The following is a 21,161-nucleotide window of genomic DNA, read 5'->3' on the forward strand; positions in this document are numbered from 1 at the left end:
TTCATCATTATCTTCGACATAGTTGGTACTCCGTCCTTGGCTCGAACCTCTATTTCTCCCTTGACTGCCACGACCGCGTCCTTGGTTAAATCCCGTTCCTCTGTATGATCCACTCTGTCCACGTCCTTGATTAAAGCCTCTTCCCTGGTTCCATCCGCCACGTCCTTGTCCTTGATTAAATGCATATCCTTGATTCCATCCGCCTCGTCCATGCCCTTGATTAAATCCATATCCTTGACTCCATCCGCCACGTCCATGTCCTTGATTAAGTCCATATCCTTGACTCTGTCTGCATTGAAACTTTTTATGGCCGGGTTTGCCGCATGTAAAGCAATTGAACGCGTTTAACTGTACTTGACTTGTATATTCATTAAATTTCTTTTGTTTTTCTTCCTCTGCCAATAATCTGTCTTTAACTGTATTTAATTTTAAGTCGCCAATGGTTTCTAAAGCTGTAACTATTGACTCATAAGATTTCGGCATTGACAAAAGCACGTAATTTATTTTTTCCTCTTCTTTTAATTCCGATCCTGCTTCTTCTAATTGAGTGCATATTTCTTGTATTTTAGTAAGGTGTTCTTTTAAAGATGTCGTGTCCTTGTATTTCATATCACTTAATTGTCTTCTTAAAAATAATTTGCTTCTTACTCCTTTGTCTTTAAAATTATCTTCTAAATTTTTGAACATCGCGTATGCTGTCTCTTCTCTCACATATTCTAAGTGGCTGTCCGCCACTGCGGCAATCAAGATGGCTTGTGCACGCGCTTCCATTTTCTCGTTAGCTTTATTTTCTGCATATGTAACTGTTAATATTGCCTCTAGGCACGAATTTTCCTTTAAAACACTTTTTATCCTAAACGACCAATTGTTAAAACCGTCTCCATTAAACGGTTCAATATTATATCTATTATTAAAATTCACATTTTCTTTCGCCATCTTGGTTCTCTTATTTTCTCCCGTACTGTACTGATGACGCCGTATTTTCACTTTTCCTTTTCTTGTTTATTTACGATGTCTGGGCCCATAACTAATGAAATATTGTTATGGGGCGCAGGTTACCACTTAATTAAAGATACTTTTCTTTATATATACTTGTTTTATTGATTTAATTAATTAAAATAATACAGAGCTACGTTTAACATTATCCAGTCATGGTGCAAGAAGAAGGTTGCCACAGATTAGAAAATATGACATTAGCTGTCATCAAGTCGAGGGATGTTTGAGTTGCTATTTTAACACTAGAGCATAAACGTATCACTTTCTGCTCACCTTTTAGAACAACAACGACCCACTTTCAGAGCATGAGATATGAAAAAAATATTTTTGGTGTATTCCTTTTGGTTCCCGCCTTATGAAATCGAGTAAATAGAATTTAACGAAAGAAATCAAGAATAATTTGTTTTTAACAATTTACTTACATAATTTTTTTATAAAAAAAGGATCAACGTGGGATTAGTAAAATTAAACAATTAAGTACCAATTGTTCCAGGCGAGGAAATAAAGACACTATTTTTCCATTTTGTTTCCACCCAGTTGTTCGTGGGACGGGGACGCAGAGGAGTACACCACTTTTCTGCGCTAGAGCATAAACGTATCACTTTCTGCGCACCTTTTAGAACAACAACGACCCACTTTCAGAGCATGAGATATGAAAACGTTCTTTTTAATGTTTCTATTGTGGCTCGTGCGGCGTGACAATCGACTACGCGAGTCACATGCGAGCACACTGAACGTACGGAGCTAAGACAGTCACCGTGGTCGAAATCGGCCGCCGGGAGAAGTATCAGGATTAGATAGCATGGAGAAGAAGTTATAATACTTACGTTTCTCAGACATGGTAAAATAAACACCATTGATATAAGTAGCCTACCAGTACTAGCAAACACGACGGAAGACCTGTTCGATAAACATTTAGACCGACATTTACAAAGCATTCCATTCACTACAGACCAGTATACATCGAACTTCCAAACACACATGGTTATTATACATTTATAGCTCAACTTATACTAGTATAAAGTTACCTACAATAACAAAATACTAGCCGAATAGATCACAGAGGCATCAGAGCATGAAATCGTCACTAGAAAGTGTTTAAAATCGTTTTCTTCCCTTATAAGAGATCGATCTATAGTTTGAACGGCATTGGTGAATTGACAGTCGACCGTAGGAGCATAATTTAAAGAAATGAGCAGAACAGTTCTTGTAAGTACTTTATCTGGAAATCGGGACATAAGTAGTATTGAATGGTAGATTTTTATGCACATATAAAGTAAACGATTCACAAGACATACATAACTGAAATACTTAACTTGGATCTTTTTAAATCGAGAGTGAATAGACATATTTTATTAGGTAAGCATGTTCCATCCCAGACTGCATGCATCGGCACTTACCATCAGGTGAGATTGTGGTCGAATGCTTACCTTTTTCAAATCGTGGGAAATGAGCATTTTTATAAGCTTACTAAATGCATAATTATTACGGTTTATTCTAATTAATTAGCAGCTTATCTGCTCAATTACCTTACATTATTTAACACCATTAACCTACTGCTTAATTTTAATTATAGCAATTTAAACGTAACCATAACAGCCATTGAAAAAACTCTTTTTATTTGGAATTTGTTACACGAGAATACGGTAACCAATTGAATAAGTTTAATTTTACGGCTGTTATGCGTATTGAGACTGAAAGCTGCAATAACTTGTTACATAACAAAGGTATAAGGATGACTCACGTTAGACCGGGCCGTGTCCAGGCCGGAGCCTCCGGAGCTTACTTTTCTATGTCATGACAGGCGATCACGTGATGCTTTCCATAGAAAACGATGCGCCGGAAGCTCCGGCCCGGACACGGCCCGGTCTAACGTGAGTCAATCCTAAAGAGTTAATTTTGTGCTTCAATCAGTTACGTAACCTGTCAAATTAGAATTTATACGAGTGTAAATCTAAATCGAAATGGTATTATGGCAGTTTATCAACTTCATAATTAAGTCTTTTATATTGAGCTGTTTGTAGTAGGTATAACTTTAATTGCTTGCCGAGCTATAGGCCCCAATGAAACAATAAAGTAGGTATTGGCTATATGTAAATTACGTATTTTACATTTACGATTACGTAGGTTATAATTAGTTTTTAACAGAGTTCATCCAAAGAAAGAAAGCTCTTAATTTGGTTAATTGTATGTATTTTTCAATAATGACATGACATGATTCATGACATATCATGATATATCATTGTAAAATTTAACCCATAACTGCATAGTGTTGCCAAATATCTACAAAGCATTAGACAACTCACAGAATTAATAAAAATGCTTACGGTCTTGAACGCACCTTTATACCAAGCGTCAAGTAGTATGGTGATGATTTAAGGATTAAATTTACGCAATATATTTAATTTATAAAAATTTCATTCGTCGGAAAGCTTGGAAAAATCCAGAAGTTGATAATTTTTAGTATGTGATTTTGAACGGTGTTTTCGGGGTTTGTAATTACATATTTTATATTTAAAAACTTTATTATAGGTATATCACAAATAGTGAACCTTTCTAATGGTAGTAAAAAAAATCATATATGTATATATTACTGAAAATTACATAATTACATAAATATGATTTAGCCAATTCAACTTCTAACACTGATTTCGCAGTGAAAATCGAAGTTATATTTTTTTAACTATTTTTCCTAGAATCGGCAAACAATTATGTGATACATATATTAATTTCGGGCAAAAAGAAAAAATCATGCATTTAAGGGTTAAGATTAAAGTCACCATATCTACGATTTTATTTCTATCTACACAATTAAAAAAGTGAGTAGACAATTATTGTCTTCCATAGAAATATAAGAAATATTTTTTTGGTTCTCTTTAACATTTTTTGCGGTACTCGATCCACATAACCTACTTTCCCTTAAAGGTTTTTTTTGACATTCATTCGACACAAAATGGAAGGTCATGATTCTCATTATTGTCATGAATCACGAAGGCGCTCAATAGTCGTGTTTCTGGTAAGAAAAAAAATGTGACAAGAGGGTCAAAGTTTATATCGGGTTAGACGGGGTAAATTAAAACACGAGTAAATTTTTTAGACAATGTTTAAAAAGTATCATAAAAAAATAAGTAGGTATTCATTTCTTTCAAAATCTGGTAGACAAAAAAGGAGATTAAAGATTGAAAAACCGATAGCCGTTTGCTTTATAATTCTATCTGTTATGCAAAAGTAGGCGATACAATTCAAAACTTGTCAAAAATCGATGAAAACCTTAGGTAGCCCCTTAACACTCAAAAACTCCTAGCCTTGTCTTGTAGGTAGACTTCTTTTTAAATGGAATAAGAATGAAAAATAATAAGTTTTTGAGTGTTAAAAAGTCTTCTTTTTACTCGTGTCTTATTATCCCACCTGACCCTCCAGTATATTTTACTTGGTCGATTTAAGATTTCATGTTACACTGGTCGCGAGACATCGGCTCCCTGTTTTCGTAAGGTATTGAAATATTATAGCCTGATATACTTGTCCAAAAACTTTTGACTGACGCAATGCAATCGATTCGTATTATAGAAAGTTTATTGTTACATTTATTTGTTTAATTTAGTTCTTTCGTATTACGAAATTATAATTTTTGTATCATGACGGTAGCAAATTGACAGCTCACCTGATGGCTGATAAGTATGTTATATACCTACTTATCTTTGGTGATACCTAAAAAGTAAAAAAATCCATCATACTTTGCCTACTGGGTGTCTTTGCCCAAAAATACATTTTTAATTAATTCGTTATGTAATAGTTATAGAAATGCTTCTATTTTTAGTAGAAAATACTGAAAATAGGTTGTATTTGTAAGAACACAATAAATATAACACACATGTGTTTAATTTAACTAATCTCTGTCAGCATTATACCTATATTTCAATTCTCAATTCAAAAGCTGCAGTGCTTACCAATCTAATCTATGTTACTAAAAATGTATAGTAAATAGAAAAAAAAACATATTCTCAGAAATCAATTTTGTTCTGTTCGCCCTGTTCGCGCTTGTAAAGTGTTATTTAAATTTCAATGCATCCCTTTCTGCTGTCACAGATTCTCCTGTCATTAGCAGTAGCATGCCACGCCTGGTCCGTGCCCTTCTACCCCGTGCAAAGGGCCCCAATGAGGATGAGATACACCAGATACGCTCCACAACCGCCACCGAAACCACACAGGATTCCCAGTAAGTTATATATGTAGATTCACTAAATACCCCCGATGGAACCTACGAATATCGGTCCGTGTGTCACATTTAATTTTATATCGAAAAATACGTATTGAGTAGGTATGTATTACTTTCGAATCCATTTAAACATACATATTTAATGATATTTAGTTCTATTGTAAAATGAAATGAGGCGTAAAATGAACTTCAATTTCTAATAAGCCCAAAATATCACAAAGGAATTCAGTAATACCTAGCATAACAGCCTTAGGAATTATTCATTCAATCGCTATTATCGATCAGGGTTAGGGGTATCAGGCAATTGATTCAGAGGAAGATTAATTACCACTAATCATTCAACTTATTTACTTTTTTCCGACGCAGTAATGATTAAATTTCCAATGGTTGAACGATTGTTATGACTAGCCCCAATTGCCTATACTTCTAAATACAATAGGTACATTTTCTCAGTTTTTATCAATTGAAAACGCCCTCAATTCCAATACGTGATCTCAGTTCCAGTTCACGAGACCACCGAAGAATACCAAAGGCCGAAGCGAGGTCACGACAACGACTTCTACGGTCATGACCACGACCACGACCAGACCCGGGGTGTGACCGGGCCCATCCACACTTTCGTGAAGACCGACAAAAATGCCAACTACAAGTGGGGGGTCAGACACCATGTTGGAAATAAATACGCTTCGTAATGTGGGGGAGTTTTGCTTTGGTATTTATTTAGTTTTTATGTTTAATTTAATTGTTGTTTTGGTTTTGGATTAAGAGTGTTAAGTGTTGTTGTTTGTTTTATTTATCCTAGTCCTAATAAGTATGTGATACTGATTTTGTCAGTTGATATATTATTATATCTACACATCTTTGGGATTCAAATTATACTCGTTTACGTGCCGTGGTCAAGAAAATAAATACCTGGATGCCTAGCCAAGATGCCAATAGTTTGCGCCGTAACGAACGAAATGCTAATGTCTCTTTGTTGTCGCACTAATATGGAAGAGTGATATTACAGAGAATACCGTTTTTTTCGCTACGACGGCGCAAACGATTGGCACCTTGACTCGGCCCTCTGTACATTCTGCATAGAAAAAGTATACCAAATTAGTAAACGGATTGTACCCGTTTTAATTGCCTATTATCCCAATGCCTAGCAGTGTGATTCAAAATAATGCGAAATGTAATATTAAGAGGGATATTATTAATTTGAAAATTAAAAAAATATAGTTTGGCCCAGGACTGTCTCATTTCAGACATAGGCTGAGAGAATCATACTGTTACGCTAGTACTAGCTCCCAAAAGAAAGGGATGAGTATAATTTTATTAATTTTCCTGGTCCTTACTTACTGACAAATTGTGTAGGTACTTGCATATTAGAGCAGAGTTTCATTTGTACGAGATCCTCAAAAGCAAATCATTTGTCATGAGGAATTAGATTTCTAAGATGTCAGTTCGTACCTTGTCATGACAATAATATGAGATACCAGCGGATGTGACAAAGTACGAATCGGCACACACATATTTAATTCCTTGACTGTACGTAGGTTGTTTTGTTAACATAAGTAGGTACGTGTTTTTCCCTCGTAATTTTTATACAATGATTACCTATGAGAGTAGACCTATGTGGGCGTATACAGAATGTGGCAAGTGTAACATGTTAGGGTGTGGTTTTCCGCGCCAGTGCACGGGTGTGACACCCAGTTGCAACACTTGAAACATGTGCTCAGTGACTCGTTGCATTACTGCACTAATAACTAGCATGTGTGACTTTTATCGCTGATAATATGAAAGTTATTGCCTTTCGGCAAAAATAGCTAAAAGGGAACCCTTATAGATTCGCCATGTCTGTCTGTCTGTCACAGCAATTTAATAGGGGTTAACCTTTACCAGGCTGACATTTCAACAATGACAATCGAATGTCAGTCTTACTCATCGAAAATAAAACACATGTTTGTAGTGCCGCATGTGGAAAATATATATCCCTTAGCCTGGTAAAGGGTTAATAATAATTATTATAACTGTGGGCCATGAATTGACATCATTCATAAGATCTTCAGAATCTACTTTGAGAAGCCAATATTTTTAGATAACCCTCACTTTTGAAACGGGAAGGTCACGTTAAGATCATTTTAAGCACCTCGCCTGTTTAACGTCTTCTGTTTTGTCGCCATCATATATCGGAGCGGCCAAGGTGGTCAAAAACATCTGAACATGCAATTCAACGTCTTGATAATAGCATCTAATAAAACATGGTCTTCTATTCCCAGAGTGACACAGGCCTACGTCACAACAACATGGCCGCTATATATAGCGCTATCGCATATTATCATATAGCGCTGTCGCATGATGACGTAGGCTTGTGTCAGTTAGGTGACCTAGAAAAGACGGGAATGGAGTACCAGGCGGAGTATATTATTATACCATGGATAATAGAGGTTTTGTTCAGATATTTGTGAACACCTCGGCCGCTCGGATATATCTGATGGCGACTGTGCGTGGTTGCAATGAACTAGTGGCATTAGCGTAGGATCCGGCTCTTGATTAACGTGTTTTAATGCCAACTGTACTAGTCATGCGTATTACATAATTAATGGTATCTTGTATGCATCGGAGCAATGCATCGTGTTGCTAACCTAACTGAACTTAACCTCCTGAGACGCAAAACTCCCAGAAGCAATTGTTTTGTTTTTGAAATTGGAACCCTTAGTTACACAATAAAAGTTCAAAATAGATTTTGGAATATGTACAAAAAATTGTACGCAGGGACTTAGGAGGTTAAGATTTGAAACTGGTTGTCTACTTCTAATAGAAGCTTTAAATGTAGCATTGGGTCTGAGGGCCTACCGCGAAAAATGGTAATCGAATATCGTTTTCTGCCTCTCTATCGCTCTTGCACATTCGATCGCTCTTGCAGATAAAGAAATTTCGATTTTTCGTTTTTCGCGGTGGGACGTAGGTACCTAATATAAACCACCAACATCAGTCAAATTACTGCTTTTCATAATACATAATACTAACTCTAGATTAGGTTATTGTATGACTTAACACAATGGACGTCAAGATATTTCAATTTCAATCATTGGACAAGTGTCAAGGGCATATATTTTTCGGGTTACCTACACATTGAAAATTGTAGTCCAAAAATGTTACGGAGTAGTGTACTGCGTTCATTATTTCTTACGGGAAAGCATAATAGTTATTTGTTTTACAAGGGGGCAAAGTTGTTGTTTAGCCGCTCGTGCTAATATTGATACCCGAGCAAGCGAAAGATCCCAAAGTGAACCACGAGCGTAGCGAGTGGTTCGAAAATGGAATCTTGAGCGTTGCGAGGGTTTCAAAGCACGAGGGTTAAACAAAATTTGCCTCCGAGTGAAACACAACATTTTTCACCACACCAACCCGAAGCAAATATTTAATGTAACATATCAAACAAAATCAAACCAAATCAAATCCAAATAAATGTTTTTAAATATTTATCATCCAAAATCATCATTTAAAAGTCAATTCTACCAGTAAACATAAGAAAACAACTCAAAATTTGCATTTGATTACTTTGCCTCACATGTGAATAAAATCCAACTTTGCTATCAGTTTTTGAAGTGGAAAGTAAGCCTTTCCGAGCTGGTGTGGTGAAAATGTAATTAATAAATAATTATGATGGGGATAATCTCACACGGGTCGACCTAGCCTTACTTGAATACTTAGAAAACATCCATAATTCAGGAATAGATATAGGTACCCGGGATTCAAATCTAAAATGGTGGTGGTAAAATGGATGAGTTTTTCGGAACTTATGTACGAAATATCGTTTGATATTTACCAGTCGCTTTTCGGTGAAGGAAAACATCGTGAGGAAACCAGACTAATCCCAATAAGGCCTAGTTTACCCTCTGGGTTGGAAGGTCAGAAGGCAGTCGCTTTCGTAAAAACTAGTGCAGATTTTTAATCTGTTTTCTAGATAACAGTATCAGTTTGGCAGAAAGGTCAAAAACGATACAACAAAAATAATTTTGGCCTACTCCTAACACCCTCGTTATCTCGGTGAAAGGACATTATTTCATAAGTGCTCCCAAACCGTTAGGTCACCGAGCCTTGCTCGACATTGTGACCGGTTGCGATTGTGTCAGAATAGCCCTGTATGCACTTAGGCATTTTTAGCAATACAGTTACGTGATTTTTATAAATTAATAACCTACTCTTTTTAGGGTTCCGTACCCAAAGGGTAAAACGGGACCCTATTACTAAGACTTCGCTGTCCGTCCGTCCGTCCGTCCGTCCGTCCGTCCGTCCGTCCGTCCGTCCGTCCGTCCGTCTGTCTGTCACCAGGCTGTATCTCACGAACCGTGATAGCTAGACAGTTGACATTTTCACAGATGATGTATTTCTGTTGCCGCTATAACAACAAATACTAAAAACGGAATAAAATAAAGATTTAAATGGGGCTCCCATACAACAAACGTGATTTTTGACCAAAGTTAAGCAACGTCGGGAGTGGTCAGTACTTGGATGGGTGACCGTTTTTTTTTGCTTTTTTTTTGCATTATGGTACGGAACCCTTCGTGCGCGAGTCCGACTCGCACTTGCCCGGTTTTTTGAAGTTGGTTGAAAATGTTTAATATTAACAAATGCTCCTGAAAAGTATCAGTTACAGTTAAGGTGAATTGGGATAAGGGATCATCCATTAATAACGTCACACGAATTTCTAGGTTTTTTTTACCCCTCCCCCCCTCCTTGTCACACTTGGTCACATTTTGCAAACCCCTCTCCCCCTGGTGTGACGTCACATTTTAGGCAATTTTGTTTTCAACGAAATCGACAATATTAACTCGGGCATTATTTTTTTAATAAAAAAATATTTTTGATATATAAATATTAGTAATTTTATAACACAACGAAAGTTACATCCAAAATCTCATTATTTAACTGTACAGCGAATAAAAAAATATAAATTATTTTTCGGTTACTGATGAAGTTAAAGTGACATCACAATGTTTGTGACTCCCCCCTCCCCCATGTCACAACATGTCACATTTTCTTGACCCCTCCCTCCCCCTAAACGTGTGACGTAATTAATGGATGACCCCTAACTTCAAACGAGGAATCACTTTGTAAATGTCTACTCTACTTAACACGAAGCAAGCACTTATTTATAGCTTCTAGAGGGGCCGGGCGATATCAGCCTGTCAGTTGTTCGGAACTGTCACCTTTTGCGTTTAACTGACAGGCCGATATCGTCCGGCGGACTGGTAATCTGTGGGCCCCTTTACAGTAGACGGTGTCTTCATGTTTAGAAGTTAGATATTTTCAATTTTCAAAATTACCTGAAGTAAACGTTTACTTGTGTTTCCTTTTAATTACCGTTTTCATGTACCTACCCTATTATTTAAGTTCTACGCGCTTCATATAGGTATCAAATAAAATAACTTATTCCATTTGCTCAACTATTTCATAAGGAAAACGTTAATCACAACGATTGATGCTTTCCTTCATCATCATCTCAGCCATAAGACGTCCACTGCTGAACATAGGCCTCCCCCTTGGACCTCCATACGTGCCGGTTGGAAGCGACCCGCATCCAGCGTCTTCCGGCGACCTTAACAAGATCGTCTGTCCATCTTGTGGGTGGACGTCCTACGCTGCGCTTGCTAGTCCGTGGTCTCCACTCGAGCACTTTTCGACCCCATCGGCCATCTTCTCTGCGTGCAATGTGGCCTGCCCATTGCCACCTCAGCTTGCTAATCCGGTGGGCTATGTCGGTGACTTTAGTTCGCCTACGGATGCTTTCCTTACGAAATAGCTATTATAATATGTTTTAAATTTAATACCCATATATTTACAATACTTTTTATATTTCCGATCAAACTTTTGAAATAATAATATTAATAATGATCAACTAATATGACCCCTTTATAGTTTTGTATTAGCGGGGCAATGTTAGTACATTCACCATCAGATATATCGGAGCGGCCAAGGTGCTCACAAATATCTGAACACGCCTCTATTGTCAAGTCGTTAGAGTGCGTGTAGATATTTTTGAGCACCTCCGCCGCTACGATATATCTGACGGCGACATAAGATCTCGTGGCATTTGGCTCCAATGCGGGGGTTATCTCGGGCTATCGGTAATTATTGGCACACCTGAGAATAGGCTCACGGACAACGATGCTTCACATGGTCGGGCACATAGACCATAATTATATTGAACTAGCACTGGCGCAAGATGTAACAAGCACCCGTGAAACCGTATTAGTGTGATATTGATATGATACCAGGATTACCAGGGGCCAATTTCTTGAACGGTTTTAGACTTATTTAGTCCACGAACTGGGGCCCATTTCTCGAACGGTATTAGTCTAATATTATTAGTGTATTGCCATGGTAACGCGACTTGACAGTTCGTGGACTAATAATATTAGACTAATATCGTTCGAGAAATGGGCCCCTGTCAAGTCGTGTGTTTCCATGGCAACACATCACACTAATAATATTAGACTAATACCGTTCGAGAAACGGGCCCCAGTATAAAGGTTGGAAAATTAGGGATTGCTGGCCAAGTAGTTTAAGGATCCTACAAGGCTACCTCGACCTCGATTTAAAACTTTACCCGGCTGAAAATGTCTCTTGATGTGTTGAGCAAAATCGAATTTTGCTCGCTGTTTTTAAGCACCAAAACTTGATCGAGCTTTTTCGCAAATAAATGACTTTTGTTTTTGAATATCGAATTCGTTTGCAATTTCAGTCCATAGTAACAGAAAGGCATCTTCGCTTTCAAAGCACAATGACATTCTGAGTGCAAGGCTAATGCAGTCGCATTCGTTGTGATGTGCATTCGATACCCCATTGATGTAACAGCTAATCGTTTTATATTGTGTAGCAATGGCATAGGGCCACATAAAGCTTTAGATTTAACTACGAAAAAATGTTAAAACATAGAAACCTTAGTTCCATAACCATTAATTGAATTAAATTAAAACATTGCTTACCAATTTTATTGTTGAACATGAACCCCATAGAATTTTCCATTTATAAATTCCACATTTGTTTTATGTTTTAATTCCACCAGAACCAGCCAGTGTTCCCCAAAACCCCAAGCTCACACAAACTGTTCCAATTTCAAATCCGAGCCCGTTCCAAAACTCATGAAACCGCTCCCGCCCGCCACAACGACTAGAAGGGGTGCCTCTATATAAGGTGAAAGAGACTGCACACGCACCATACGATACGTGACGCGCGTGTGTTGTGGCCTTATTTTTTACTTTAAAAAAAAGTGTGTGAAAATGTTGCGTAAGTGCGTGGCGTTGGCGGCATTGGGGTGTGTTTTGGCGCAACACCAGCAGTATCAAGTTCAACAACAGGAACAGGTTGGTTGTGTGTGTGTAATTCAGGGAATATAAAATTCGGGATAGGTTAAATATAATTATAATCATTCAGGTGTAAAGTGCAGATTATATTATATTTTCAAAGTTGTGCTTACCTATAGGTATTTAAATATAAAAGTGTAGTTTATAGTTGTGTAAATATTTTGGAAAATAACTGGGATCATCTTATAGCATAGCCATTAGGTAGGTACAGTTAAAATTTTAAATAGATTTATTTATTGAAAAATAGATTAAGTTATAAATACTTTACTTAAACCTACACCTATACGTGTACCCCTATAAATACCTACATAATATATATGTGGCGTAGCGAGCCGGCGGCAGCTCTTCTTGAAATAAATGAAAATGTAAACATTTGTGAGTCTTTTAAATCACAGAAACTGATATTGTTTACCGATTTCTATTACTTTTTTTGGCAATTGGACAATAATAAAAATATGGAAATTATACAAAAATACAAGTCCTATAAGTTTCATTCATAAACTAGTCATCTAGCCTATTAAGCATTATGCATGTACAGTGGAAATTCCAAATGTCGTAAGGGACATTTGGTCGTAAGTACACTAAATATACCATTGATATCAGTGCTTTTTCGCTTTCCATCTGTATAACATACGTACGTTTTATTATCGCTTCAAATAATCAAGTTATTATATGGTAGTTAGAAGTTTGTCGTAACTTTCAAAAGTTTGAAAGTCTATTTTGTATAGATGGATCAAACTTTAAGTGTTATGGTGTCATATTATTAAGTACAATGTCATACGTAAGTGTTATTGTGTCGTAAAACATTTACAAAAAAAAGAGATTCCTTAACGACAGCCAATCAAGCCATTAAAAAAAATTGGATTTTGTTTGGCTCTCATGAAAAGTAGGCGTTTATCCCTTACGAAATTTGAAATTTCCTTTGTCGATATACTCATATAAGCTTAATAAACCTGTAGTACCTACTTAAGAAACATTTTCTTAAAAACTCTAAGAATAGAATAGCTTGTAGAAAGCTTTTTTCATATGTATTTCTGTTAAGGTTGCCAACCACAACATAATATCGTAAGGTGATAACCAAAACTTATTAAGGGCCCGATTCAGATTTTGAAATAGACATCTATTAGATATCTTTTAGACATCACCAAGATACGATAAAGATATGTTTAAGATCTAACCTGTCAAATTTGACATTTGCGCGATTCTGGAGATACACTTGAACGATTTCCACAGGATGACTTAGAGATCCAATTCACATCTAATAGATATCTTACTCTATCTAACGTAAAAGTGATATTGGTTGCCCGAATTGCGCTGCAAAAGAGAACTAGTTGATATCTAAACTGTAACGTATCTAGGATGGATCTAGTACGTGTCGTCTCTTGTGAATATCTTGAAGTTCGAATACGGCAGTAACAGAGCCCGGAATCCTCGTAGCATTTTTGAGCTGTTATAGGGACTTCTCGTTTATCGACTTCCGATTATACATATCGATAAATACAGAACACAATATGTAAAATATGATTACGAGTAAACAACATGCAGTCTTATCGCGAATAAGCGATCTCTTCGAGATAACCTTTGGATACCAACTTTTAGGAAACTATAAATAGAAATTTAAATAATAATATTTTATTGTTTCTTATAAATTGTGGACTGCTTATGCCTTTTATATTAATATTTTAATTACTCGTAATCATATTTTACATATTGTATTCTGTATTTATCGATATACATATGTATAATCGGAAGTCGATAAACGAGAAGTCCCTGTGACAGCTCAAAAATGCAACGAGAATTCCGGGCTCTGCTCATTAATTAGGTAAGTACCACCACAAGTGCATAGCCATAGTGAACCATATTAATACTAAAATAAGGCGATTTTTGTTTAATATTTTTTTAGTAATTAAGGTTTACTCGGGTAATTCCGAATGTCGAAAATTGTCGGATAATTCCGAAAAGAAACTTTTATTATGATGGAATTAACTTTAATTATTAATTTTCATCTGAATTTCGGAATTATCCGACATTTGGTAATACCCGAATACACCTTACTGAGTTTTGGTTGTCACCTGGCGATATTCTTAAGCGTACGTTCAAAAATCCCCCGCAATCCAAAGTGCTTTACCCCAGTCTAAAAACTTTACCCTCCCTCCAGCGGTCGAATAAAGACAAAATGTCTGTCAACTTACAAATTACCTTAATTATTTCCTTACTACAACTGGCATGAGAAAATAGACCGGAAAATGTGCAACAAGCTAATTTGCACAAAACAACGATGTGTGAAACTGTGTTACTTTTGCAAGTACGTTACGTAACGTAATTGACCGATCGTTATGCTTATATGGTCTGGTCTGGTTATGGTTTTGGAACTTGTTTCATGCTCTTGTTTTGCGTATGTAGGTGAGGTGACCTAGTGCTTAAAATGTAGGCAATTGTTTTATGAACACCGGTACAATACATGCTACTTCAATTTATGAGTCTAAAACTGTAAAACACACGAATAAGTTGACACTAAATAGTCCCTTTAATTTCGATAGGTATCCGACAAATATAGAATTATGTTTATTATGCGGAACATAAAATTTATAAGTATAGTTGGTCAAACCAAATTTGTCAGTAAATAAGAACAAAAAAACTATACTCATCCTTTTCTTTTGGGTGCTAGTACTAGTGTAAGACAAAGATAGTATGATTGTCTCTGTCTATGTTTAAAATGAGACAGTCCTTTGACAAACTATACCTAATAAATATTTTTATCAAGTTAATGTACGTTCTTTTTGGTATACTTAACAAAATTGAGAAAGTACCTAGTAAAAAAATAAACACTAAAAATAAATGATGATATAAAAAAAAAACAGAAAATATAAATGATGATATAGTTAATGAGATGTATAATCAGGTATTTTTGTAGTTGAATCTTAATATAAATGATTGGCACATATTGATTATTAAAACTCCCAGCTACTAAACGATTTTATTAAATTAAATTATGCAGCATATAGAAAGATTCACCTAGGTTGAACTAAGAACTTTGATAGCTCCGTCTAGTTAAAGTTAAAATTATCAAATTATTTATTGTATTCCAAAAAAGTTTTGTATTATAATTAATTCCCATATTAACTCCACAGCAAGAAATCCCACCACACCTCCTGAGACAGTACTTGGCACAGCAAGCACCAGCGCATACGCAGGTCATCGCCCGCGCACAACCAGCACCCGCTAGACTGGTGAGTGACGACCAAAATTTTTATGAACTTCCAGCAGGTATAGAAAACTATTGTAACTGAAAAATTTGATAACACTAAAACAACTATTCAATCAAACTGTCTTTTCATAAAAAAATACACAGTATTTAGTAACAAAACAGGAAATTATTGATAATGTAATAAGTGCCTTAATAGCTTTACAAAAAGAGATGTGTCACAAATTCACAATGTCACAAATTTTAGAAAAAGGTCACTTCTAGGAAGAATACAATAAAAGTTAACGACTCGGGTACATTATACAAATATCACGTTTTTCTTATTTGAGTCTATAGCACTGAAAAAATAGCGTTGCTCTTAACTTCGCGATGTCTACAGGAAATACGCGAACGAGTTAAGCAAACTATAAAATGTATACTTATGACAATTAGTACTAGTGAAATTATATAGTAAGATTATCTACATAATATAGGTACCTGATTTAATGTTTTTTTTTTTCTTCTATTGTCTTGCGATCAACAGTTTCACTCGAGCCACGATATTAGACACCTACTTTACTTATTTCTGAAATATTTCCACAGCCGTACCAAGTACAAGCCGAGCCTCAGTATCAGCAGTACCAACCAGCGCCTCAACAGTACAGACCCGCACCTCAACCTCAACCTCAGTACAGACCTCAACCTGCTCAGTACCAGCCCGCGAGACAACAGGACGCCCGCGAGCCTGAAGACTACGATGTAAGTACTAGCAATTACTTACCAAGTTACCAGTACAAACCTCAACAGCAGTACTGGTCTCAACCAGACCATGACCAATACACGTCTACAGCAGGCCGCGCCGACCTGAAGACTACGACGTTAGCATAGTAGTAGCAATATTAATTTGCAGTACAGTCCTCAACCTGCCCAATACGAGTACCAACCCGCGACTCAACAGGATACACGGAGATCTGAATACTACGACATAGTACGAAACTTCGAGAGGGCTTGGGTTATAGTCCCTACGCTGGCCCAATGCAAGTTGGAGATTTCACATACACCATTGAATTTCTTCACACATGTTGGATACATTCCTCACGATGTTTTCTTTCTACGAAAAGCTAAGGATAAATATCAAATGATTTTATAAGTTTTGAAATACTCATTGGAACGAGCCAGGATTTGAACTCGCGACCTCGGAATAGAAAGTCGGACATCAGATGCACTCAGCCACAACCACAGCTATTTTTTTTATACAATAAATAGGAAGCAATATAAATGGGTAATGTTTGGTTGTCTACTAACTAACATTACACGCACGTGTAGTGAAGTCAATTAATAAGCTATTATACAAACCAAAACCACTACATATAATATATTTCATCAGATCAACGCATACGTAACTATACTTAATTGACAATCTCCCTAAGGCCCTTCCGCTCCATTTCTAACCGCAGTCCTTCAAGTTTGTAGACGTAACGTATCATATCACGGACAACTTTCACTGCACTGGACTAAAGTGGTCGTGTATTACCAGCGATTAACGAGTCAACTTACGAAACCAGAGTAAATTGAGACCTGGCGGCCATTTCTCGAACGGTCGAACGGTATTAGACTAATATTATTAGTCCACGGACTGTCAAATCGTATGGGTTACCATGACAACACACTAATAATATTAGACTAATATCGGTCGAGAAATGGGCCCCTGTAGCAAATTGGATTTAGACTTATATTGAATGTTACAAAAATACTTATGACGGTATTTAGAATTTAAAGGATAGCAAATTAATTTAAAGTTGTACTTGTAAACTGTACTTTTTTCAAATTTCATATTTTTATGTTATTTCTTTCTTTTGATCCCAATATAAGAAAAAGTGTCTCTAATTTTCATAAATTGTTCGTTCCATTCCGTTGCCGTCATATATACCTATATTAAAAAATGGTAACGGAGTGGAAATAAAAATCATGGAACCCTATTTTCTTATTAGGATCAAAAGACCTCGTCATTCTGAGAAGAAATAATACTAAAAATCCCACTCCTAACTATCTGAATAAGTATACCTATTGTACAGTAAATTTAAATTTAAATAAAAAAACCATGCTCACATTTTATCAAAGCAGGACATCATATAAATTATCTAAAATCGTATATATTTTATTTATAATTTTAAAATTTAATATATTTATTAACATTTCGAAATATAAAATAACCTAAAACATTTAATCCTTAAATTATACATAAAAATAAAAGATCCTAAAAATAATGCATATCCTTATTAGTATTACTTACAACAGAAGCTTGTATACTTGCAGTATAATAATAAAATGCATATCACATAAAACGTCGTAAATACTACATAACATACTTAAGTCTAAAAAATATTGTAAAATTTACTGACACAGTGTATGAACAAAGCCGTGTTAGGCCTCCATGGACGATTAATGTTTATCCAATATCAGCATCTACCGGTTTTCATCATAGCTTAATAATAATTCAAGTTATCTAAATAATCGGAGAGGTTGCGTATATTTAATTATTTAGTTATTCAGTGTGTTAGAGTCGCCTGCTCTTGGTGAACAATGATAATAACACCAGTGGCCAAGCAACTCGATCTAAAGGCAATGACCGCGGTTGATACATGGAATCGGATCTGAGGTGATTTGTGTAACTCCGGTTTGTGTTACATGGTGTTGCAAGGGGTTTAGTACTTCCTATTAAATTTCTTCCATTAACTTGGGCAAGATTAAGTATTTAGTCGAGAACATTTTCTCAATTTTCCAATGGTTATTATTTTTTATGCAGTCTGGTATTTAGGTATTATATATTTACGACCTAATTCTAATCTTTTGTAGGTACGTCAAAAATTAGATCTAGATACGATATGGATCGGATCTGTCAGTGTCTAAAGAGACGTTTTAGAGACGATATATTAAAATTTGAATCAGGCCGCTGATAGTCAGCGTTCCAAAACACCATGAGCCCAAATCGTTATGGCGGTGAAATTTTCCATTGTTTCCTATAAAATTGGACTCAACCTTGTTTTTTTTTCCACAGCCTCACCCATCCTACCAGTTCGGTTTCGACGTGAATGACGACCAGTACACCAACTACCAGAACAGGAAGGAACAGAGGGACGGTGACGTCATCAAGGGCTCGTACTCCGTCGTGGACAGCGATGGGTTCATCAGGACCGTTACGTATACTGCTGATCCTAAGGAAGGCTTCAAGGCTGAGGTGAGAAAGAAATCGTGTTACTCTCAGCTTTTATCTAGGATTTTTGTCACTTGTTGTCTCTGAGAACAACTGAGGAAAAGCGAGGGATGATGGTGACGTCATTAATAAGGGCTCGTCGTGGACAGCGATGCGTTCGTCAAGACCGTTACGTATAGGTACTGCTGATCCTAAGGAAGGCTTCAAGGCTGAGATGAGGCAACGAACAAAAAACACTTTTTCTGCTAAAAATTAGAACTTCAATTTTGTTTTTCACTTCAATGTTTTCGTACATGTATGTCAAAAAGGTAACGAAATGGAATATGTAGGTATGTATTAAGTAATTTTGGGTTCTTTTAAAAACTTTGACAGAAAAAACGTATGGAAGTGCCACTATAGACGAATAGTTTCATAGAAATTTGCCGTGTATGGTGACATATTCACACTTTTTCACTGCAAAGTCCTTTAGTATTTAGCTTGGTCTAACTTTATTCATGATTTTAAAAGTACCAAAGTAGTTAGTGGTACGTTTAGATCATTCGCATTAGGATTTTCTGACATTGGCGCACTATTAAAATTTGGCCATATTAACAATTTTATTTTACAACATAATATGACCCTTTAAAAATATTATGAGGAAACCGGACTAATCCCAATAATTCCTAGTTTATCCTTTGGGTTGGAAGGTCAGATGGCAGTCGCTTTCTTAAAAACTAGTGCCTACGGTAATTCTCGGGATTAGTTGTCAAGCGGACCGCAGTACGGTTACCATCAGTTTGTCACTGACATAAACGCCGTCGAGAACGTAATTTACTTTCTATACATCTCGCTCGCACGCGCATATTAGTGCAAACGGGATGTATAGAAAGTAAATTACGTTCTCGACGGCGTTTATGTCAGTGACAAACTGATGGTAACCGTACAGGCTCCCATGAGCCGTGGCAAAATTCCGGGACAACGCGAGGAAGATGATGAATATGACCCCTTCACTTTTAGACACATACCCCAAAATAATAAATTTATGGAACTAGTTTCTAAATCGAAATACAACAAATCAATCAACATCAACCCCGTTTTCTCGCAGGTGTCCCGACAGCCCACCGACATCGTGGTAAAGATCCCCACGCCGAAACCCCAGCCGCAGAGCCTCCAGCCGCAACCCCAGCACCAGCACCAGCCGCAACCCCAGCACCAGCAGCAACAGCAGCAGCCGCAGTACTACCGTTACCAACAGTAATTATAATGTAGAAAATAATTGCCGAATAGTAACAAAAAATATAACCTAAAAACTGCCAAGGGTAAAAGTTAAATGAGCATTTGTAAAAAAAACTTTGTGTTCCAGCGATACTTAAAACGCCGTTGATATTCCTATAGTCACCATAGTTTTTAAACAAAATAAAATAATATTATTTATTATTTTTACAGTTAAAGGCTCATCGATTATAATTATAATCTTTAATTGTGAAAAAAAAGATCAGTAATACTATTATAAACTTAAAAAAAAAGGTTACAAAATAGGAAAGTTAACGGAGTTTATGGCTATGTGGTATACTAAAAGTATATTTTTTTAGAAATGCTTAAATATAAACTTCGATTCTCGTTCTTCAATAATAGGTACATACATTTTTAGTACATTTTTAGCTGTGGTCATTCCTACCGACCCACAATTTAGTGCTGCGTATATTACCAAAGTAAACTTTCATGCTTATTTGGTATTTCAGAAAGAAGCCGAAAAAATATTAAAATATTTACGTATAGCAGCAGTAGTGAAAGCTTTATACAATTAAATGTTATTAATATTTGCAGATATTATTTATATCTAGATCTACTTAGATCGACCGTTAAATGCATAATTTTCTGACATAAAATACCCTAATGATTTTCTTAGTGTGCCAAAATGTTGAAAAATCATATATGAACGACATTTACTCAACTCTCATTGCAACTGTTTGGTAACATAGAAAGTTACTATTAAATAATGTTATTCCTCTTACTAAACGTTTATACTTTAGTTAACTATATTTAATTTTTATACTTTAATAAACTATTATGTAAATAGTTAAGTAGAAGGTGATTATTTGTTACCTAATAAAATACTTAAAATATAAGTACATACTTTTGTTTTATTATTTATTTATAGAAAATAGTCGAGTGCAGATCTATATAAAACGAACTCTATAGCTGGGCTAGCCATTA

At 36.0% G+C, this 21,161-nt stretch overlaps 2 protein-coding genes across 2 annotated transcripts; both read left to right on the forward strand.

The window, feature by feature from the left end:
• The first annotated feature begins 2,126 nt into the window (after positions 1-2,126).
• On the forward strand, positions 2,127-5,991 carry LOC134793961 (uncharacterized). Its single transcript, XM_063765673.1, has 3 exons — positions 2,127-2,205; positions 5,083-5,212; positions 5,711-5,991. The coding sequence occupies exons 1-3, from the start codon at positions 2,188-2,190 to the stop codon at positions 5,902-5,904; spliced, it is 342 nt and encodes a 113-aa protein (XP_063621743.1). The 5' UTR covers positions 2,127-2,187; the 3' UTR covers positions 5,905-5,991.
• Positions 5,992-12,413: 6,422 nt separating this feature from the next.
• LOC134793962 (activating signal cointegrator 1 complex subunit 2 homolog) lies at positions 12,414-20,217 on the forward strand. Its single transcript, XM_063765674.1, has 5 exons — positions 12,414-12,567; positions 15,699-15,797; positions 16,355-16,510; positions 18,810-18,989; positions 20,050-20,217. The coding sequence occupies exons 1-5, from the start codon at positions 12,484-12,486 to the stop codon at positions 20,200-20,202; spliced, it is 672 nt and encodes a 223-aa protein (XP_063621744.1). The 5' UTR covers positions 12,414-12,483; the 3' UTR covers positions 20,203-20,217.
• The last annotated feature ends 944 nt before the right edge of the window (positions 20,218-21,161 follow it).

This window comes from Cydia splendana, chromosome 9 (genome assembly GCF_910591565.1).
Source record: "Cydia splendana chromosome 9, ilCydSple1.2, whole genome shotgun sequence".
Taxonomy (NCBI): domain Eukaryota; kingdom Metazoa; phylum Arthropoda; class Insecta; order Lepidoptera; family Tortricidae; genus Cydia; species Cydia splendana.

Excerpts from the sequence above, each read along its gene's own strand:
- LOC134793962 (XM_063765674.1), top strand. The coding sequence starts at position 12,484 with ATGTTGCGTAAGTGCGTGGCGTTGGCGGCATTGGGGTGTGTTTTGGCG. Across the intron at positions 12,568-15,698 it reads AAGTTCAACAACAGGAACAG|CAAGAAATCCCACCACACCT; the intron begins GTTGGTTGTGTG and ends TTAACTCCACAG. Across the intron at positions 16,511-18,809 it reads GCGAGCCTGAAGACTACGAT|CCTCACCCATCCTACCAGTT; the intron begins GTAAGTACTAGC and ends TTTTTTCCACAG.
- LOC134793961 (XM_063765673.1), top strand. Across the intron at positions 5,213-5,710 it reads GAAACCACACAGGATTCCCA|TTCCAGTTCACGAGACCACC; the intron begins GTAAGTTATATA and ends ACGTGATCTCAG.